Source organism: Bos grunniens, chromosome 2 (genome assembly GCF_055505025.1).
Source record: "Bos grunniens cultivar Pamir isolate PY7600 chromosome 2, Bosgru_T2T1.0, whole genome shotgun sequence".
In the NCBI taxonomy this organism is placed as follows: Eukaryota; Metazoa; Chordata; class Mammalia; order Artiodactyla; family Bovidae; genus Bos; species Bos grunniens.
Window position 1 is genome coordinate 11,875,432 of NC_141166.1, and position 5,890 is coordinate 11,881,321.

Here is a 5,890-nt window from a genome sequence, read left to right on the forward strand (position 1 = left end):
TCTGCGCAGGCGCCTCCTCACGTGATTCTTACAGGCCCGCCTCTCCAGCCCCGGCCCCTTCCTTGCGTCTCTTAAAGGGGTCGCAGCCCAGCCAGATACCTTTAAAGAAACTTTTAAATTGGGGTTCCCCAGGTGGCTGGAGGAGAAGGCAATGGCACCTGACTCCAGTACTCTTGCCTGGAAAATCCCATGGATGGAGGAGCCGGGAAGGCTGGAGTCCATGGGGTCGCTGAGGGTCGGACACGACTGAGCGACTTCACTTTCACTTTTCACTTTCATGCATTGGAGAAGGAAATGGCAACCCACTCCAGTGTTCCTGCCTGGAGAATCCCAGGGATAGGGGAGCCTGGTGGGCTGCCGTCTATGGGGTCACACAGAGTCGGACACGACTTAAGTGACTTAGCAGCAGCAGCAGCAGCAGGTGGCTGGATGGCATCACCGACTCGATGGACATGAGTTTGGGTGAACTCCGGGAGTTGGTGATGGACAGGGAGGCCTGGCGTGCTGCGATTCATGGGGTTGCAAAGAGTCGGACACAACTGAGCGACTGAACTGAACTGAGGTGGCGATAGTGGTAAAGAACCCACCAGCAATGCAGGAGACATAATGAGACAGGGGTTCGATCCCTGAGTTGGGAAGATCCTCTGTAAGAAGGCCTGGCAACCCACTCCAGCATGCTTGCCTGGAGAATCCCATGGACAGAGGAGCCTGGCGGGCTACAGTTGCAAAGAGTAGAACACGATTGAGGCTACAGCCCATACGGTCGCCAAGAGTCGGAGACTGAAGTGATTTAGCACGTATGCACAGATGCCATACAGTTAACCATTTTAAAGTGAACAATTCAATGGTCTTTAGTGTATTCTCAGTACTGTGTAATCACCACCTCTGTCTAGTTTCAAAACAGTTGCATCACCCCAAAAGGACACTTAGTACCTAATAAGCAGTTTCTTCCCATACTTGCCAGTGTCTCTATGGACTTACTTATGCTGGATGTTTCACGTAAATGCAGTCATACAACATGGGACCTTTTGTGTCTGGCTTCTTTCACTTAGCATAATGTTTTCCTGGTTATTTCAAAATATAGCACACATCATTACTTCATCACTTTTTATGGCTGAATAGTATTTCATCCGGAGAAGGCAATGGCAAGCCACTCCAGTACTCTTGCCTAGAGAATCCCATGGATGGAGGAGCCTGGTAGGCTGCAGTCCATGGGGTCTCTAAGAGTCAGACACGACTGAGCGACTTCACTTTCACTTTTCACTTTCACGCAATGGAGAAGTAAATGGCAACCCACTCCAGTGTTCTTGCCTGGAGAATCCCAGGGATTGCAGAGCCTGGTGGGCTGCCGTCTATGGGGTCACACAGAGTCGGACACGATTGAAGCGACTTAGCAGCAGCAGTATTCCATCATACATGTATACCACAATTTGTTTATTCATTTATCAGTTGATGGACATTTGGGTTGTTTCTATCTTTTGGCTATTGTAAAATGGTGCTGCTATGAAGGTGTGAGTACCAGTTTTCTACTGGGGGGAGGTATGTGCCTAGAAATGAAATTGCTGAGTCATATGGTAATTCGATACTTAACCTTTGGAGCAACTGCCAAGCTGTTTTTCGAAGTGGCTGAACCATTTTACAATCCCATAGCAATGTAGGAGGGTTAAAATTTATCCACATCCTCACCAATGCCTGTTGTTTTCCATTTTTTTAAATTGCAGCCACCCTAATGCCTCTATGGATCTTTTGCACAAACTCAGCAAGACCTTCCACTGGATGCCCACCCAGGAGATAATCAAAAAACAGTATTATCTGAGAACCAGAAGCAGAGTTTCTGAAACAGATGCTGTGCTGTGTGCTTAGTCACTTAGTCTCATCCGACTCTTTACCATCTGAGACACCAGGGAAGCCCCCTGAAACAGGAATGGCACTGAAGTATCTAGAGACACACACAATTATTATCACTAAGTAGTGGGCTTATCGTGATTATTATTTCTAGCCTTCTGCTTTCATGCTTTTTCAAGTTTTGTGAAATGAACATTTGAAAATGTGCCCCGCAGCCATTTCCTCCCATATAAGTCATACAAACCAGGGCTGGTATTTTTCCAGCGAAAAGGTGATCACTAAAAACACTTAATCTGGCCCAACTCTCTCAACTAAAAGAGAAAAAAACTGGACCCAGAGGGAGAAAATGACATAGGCAAAGGCTATGAACTACTATTATCTCGACGACGTTTGTTAGATGGCTAACGGAAGACCAAGGTAATGTCTTCCCTAGATGCCTACCTATGCTCTTTTCAACTTCTTTGCACCACGCTGCCAAAAGTCCTGTTATCAAGTCCATTTGATAACACATCAATGCATCTCACAAATATTAATTCAGTAATGACTTGACAACTTCATAAACTCGAAGGCGCAAAAACAAAAAGAACAAAACAGTGAGCTATTGATAGAATAACGAAGGAGGGCAGAGAAGTTTTCTCTGAGCTGAAGTTTTACTTCAGCTCAAGTCTACTATTATTAGGCTTGAGAGTGAAATGTCAGTGCAACAACAACAAAAAAACCATAGATTCATACATCAAAAAAAAAAAAAAATCCCCACAACTCTAAATGACTAAGGGCACCCTGGCCATCAGCATCATGGACAGAGCGGCCCACTCCGCCCCCCGCCCCCTTATTACCCATCTTATTGATGCTAGTAGTCCAGAAAAATGAAAGCTTCCTTTGGGTGTTTAACAATAACATGAGAGAAGGAATGGTGAGGTGGGGGTGGACGCCACGCCTAGTTCTGATAGATCCAAGAGCCGAAACCCTGGCTACTGCCTCTCTGTTCCAGCTTTTCCCCAGTCTCCTCCATTATTTTTCTCCAGGCCTTTGACCCTGGAGCCCTTGCTAGGGGTTGGCTAAGAATGGGCCCGCCCCTCTGCCAGGATTCGCCACAAACTACAGGAACCCCTCCTCTCCCTCGTATGATTCGCTACTCCTGGCTTCATCCCGCCTCTCCAGCGAAACGATTGGCTGCCTGACCAGCAGGGCCGTTAGCGCCTGCGGAGAAGCTGCGCCTAAGGAGAAGCTGCTCTTCAGGTCACTGGAGGGGTGCTTCAGTGACATCAATGGCAGCCACGGCGTTGGCGGCGCGTACCCGGCAGGCCGTCTGGAGCGTCTTGTCAATGCAAGGCCGAGGCTTTGGCTCGGAATCGGTACGCCAGCGGCAGGGTCTGCTGCCCCAGCCCTGAGCGCGGATTCCTCCTCTCCCCCCACCCCGCCGGCGTCTGTACCAATGCCCCCCTCTCTCTCCGCAGGGAGATAATGTTAGGTCCAGTGCGGGCGCGGTCCGGGACGCCGGTGGGGCCTTCGGAAAAAGAGAGCAGGCCGAAGAGGAGCGATACTTCCGGTGAGGCCCTGGGGACCCCAGCCCTAGATCCCTCACGGCCTTCCAGTCCCTCTTCAATTGTCAGTTGCCCCCACGCATCCCTCCCTAGCGTCCTGCGGCGTCCCATCCACACCCGACCCCACCCCACCTCACCCCGCCAGGCAGACCCAACAGGCCCCTGAACCTGTTAACACTCAAGGCTTGAGGGCCCGACTGTCGCCACCTGTGGGCTTCCGGTGCCCTGCTGAATCCCACGGCCCCCATATCCAAGTCATTTCCACCTGCGGGTCTGCAGACCTCGACTCATGTCTTCCTGAGTCATCTGCCGTCTCCACCCATGGAATTCTACCCGCATCATGCAGAACGCCCCCCAGATTCCTCCCAGAGCGTCTAGATCCGACGGTTCCACTATCTGCAGACTCACTGAGCCTGACTCTCTCAGCCTTCATCCCAGGCCGTAGATTGCCAGCCCCGCAAGGATGGATTCCCTGATTCTTCAGACCCTCAGCCATTTCTAGACGCTTCTGCCTCTGCAACTCGCCTCAGCGAGTGGGGTCGTAGGAGCATGTGGCAGCTGCACGTGGTTGGGACACCCATCCCCCCTTTTCTTGGAGACTTGGCCGGCTCCGCCCAGCCCAGCCCAGCCTGTAGGAGCATGGATTGGGCTGGGCCTGTCTACCCTGTTTACCAACCTCGAGTTATCTTATACTGACTTGTATCCACCGTGGGGAGCAGCGTGGAACTAATCTATCTTCTGCTGTCCTTGGCCTATCTTTTCTCTTCTGCCCTCTCTTGCTCACTATTAAGGATTATCACCATGGCACCTGTCATACCAGAGAGACAAGGTGCAGCCCTTAGAGACCATCTAATTGGCCTCCCACATTTTACATTTATGGAAAACAGAAGCCTATGTGTGGCTAAACCAACATTTGAATCATCCGTTCTTGAGACCTAAATTGGACTCAAGAGACCACTTTTTATTTTTCCTCCCCTTCATTTTGGCCTTTACAGAGGGCCTTGCAGTCCTCAGGCAAAGACAGCCCTAGATAAACTGTGGTAAGACACATATATTTGTCCTTTGCAGCACCTTTATATCTCCCCACTTCCTTTTGCTCTTTCCCCCCCCAGAAAGGGATTCTGTTCTCTGGGTTGTTTCTCTAATAAGTCCTTCAGGTAGGGACTTAAGTTAAACCTCTTTGGAGTTTTCTACTGAATCTGAAAGGACTCCTTCATTAGCGGAGGAATTTCAGGCACTAGCACCAGGACAAGATGGAGCGGCCTGGTAGGCTGCAGTCCATGGGGTCGCAAAGAGTCGGACACGACTGAGCGACTTCTCTTTCACTTTTCACATTCATGCATTGGAGAAGGAAATGGCAACCCACTCCAGTGTTCTTGCCTGAAGAATCCTAGGGATGGGGGAGCCTGGTGGGCTGCCGTCTATGGGGTCGCACAGAGTCGGACACGACTGAAGCGACTTAGCAGCAGCAGCAGCAGCAGCACCAGGACAATGGAATCATTTTTGGCCATCTCCTGTAAATGTTGTATCTTAGGATGGAGTCGTCATTCATAGGGGCTTGAAGAGGGTAGAAGAGGATGGCGAGCCAGACTCCTGTGGGGTTGGGATGCCTGTTCTTTGCCTTAGGTATTTCAGGTGCTTAGAGATTTCTTTGGGATGAAGAACTGGTATTAAACCAAGAGCCACTCTGTCCTTGTAGAGCTCGTGCTAAAGAACAGCTGGCCGCCTTGAAGAAACACCATGAAAATGAGATCTCCCATCATGCAAAGGAGATTGAGCGCCTGCAGAAAGAAATTGAGCGGCATAAGCAGTCGATCAAGAAACTAAAACAGAGTGAGGATGACGACTAAGTGCACAAGTTCTCCACAGAATGGCTACCTATTATCGCCCACTTCTATGTAGACATAATTCTGGTTTAACCAAAATCAACCTGTGTGCTTCCAACAAATTATAATAAATTGTCATTAGTGAGCTGTGTCTAATGCGTCTGTCTGAAGAGGGGTAAGGGGACGAACTACTGGGCCACTAAAATGAATCAGAAGACAGGGTACCCGAAGTAGGGAACTTGGAGACAAAGCACAGTGTGAGGAGTGCTGTGCAACAGAGGCAGGAAACGGCATGACACGGGGAACAGAAAGCCCCTTTTCCCCGTCAGACACTGGTCAAGAGGCGTCGGAGAGAGCTTCCTAAGGGATAAATGTCAGTGTATAAGGTCAAGAGCAGCCTGGAAAACAGGAGTGGTTGCTTCAGTTCAGTTCAGTCATTCAGTCATGTCTGACTCTTTGTGAGCCCATGAACCGCAGCACGCCAGGCCTCCCTGTCCATCATCAACTTCCGGAGTTTACCCAAACTCATGTCGATTGAGTCGGTGATGCCATCCAGCCATCTCATCCTCTTCTTCGTCCCCTTCTCCTCCTGCTCTTAATCTTTCCCAGCATCAGGGTCTTTTCAAATGAGTCAGCTCTTTGCCAAAGTATTGGAGTTTCAGCTTCAACATCAGT

At 49.8% G+C, this 5,890-nt stretch overlaps 1 protein-coding gene across 1 annotated transcript; it reads left to right on the forward strand.

Moving 5' to 3' along the window:
* The first annotated feature begins 3,037 nt into the window (after positions 1–3,037).
* Positions 3,038–5,360, forward strand: ATP5IF1 (ATP synthase inhibitory factor subunit 1). The gene is made up of 3 exons (XM_086331251.1): positions 3,038–3,200; positions 3,303–3,394; positions 5,089–5,360. The coding sequence occupies exons 1-3, from the start codon at positions 3,114–3,116 to the stop codon at positions 5,237–5,239; spliced, it is 330 nt and encodes a 109-aa protein (XP_086187377.1). The 5' UTR covers positions 3,038–3,113; the 3' UTR covers positions 5,240–5,360.
* Positions 5,361–5,890: the final 530 nt, after the last annotated feature.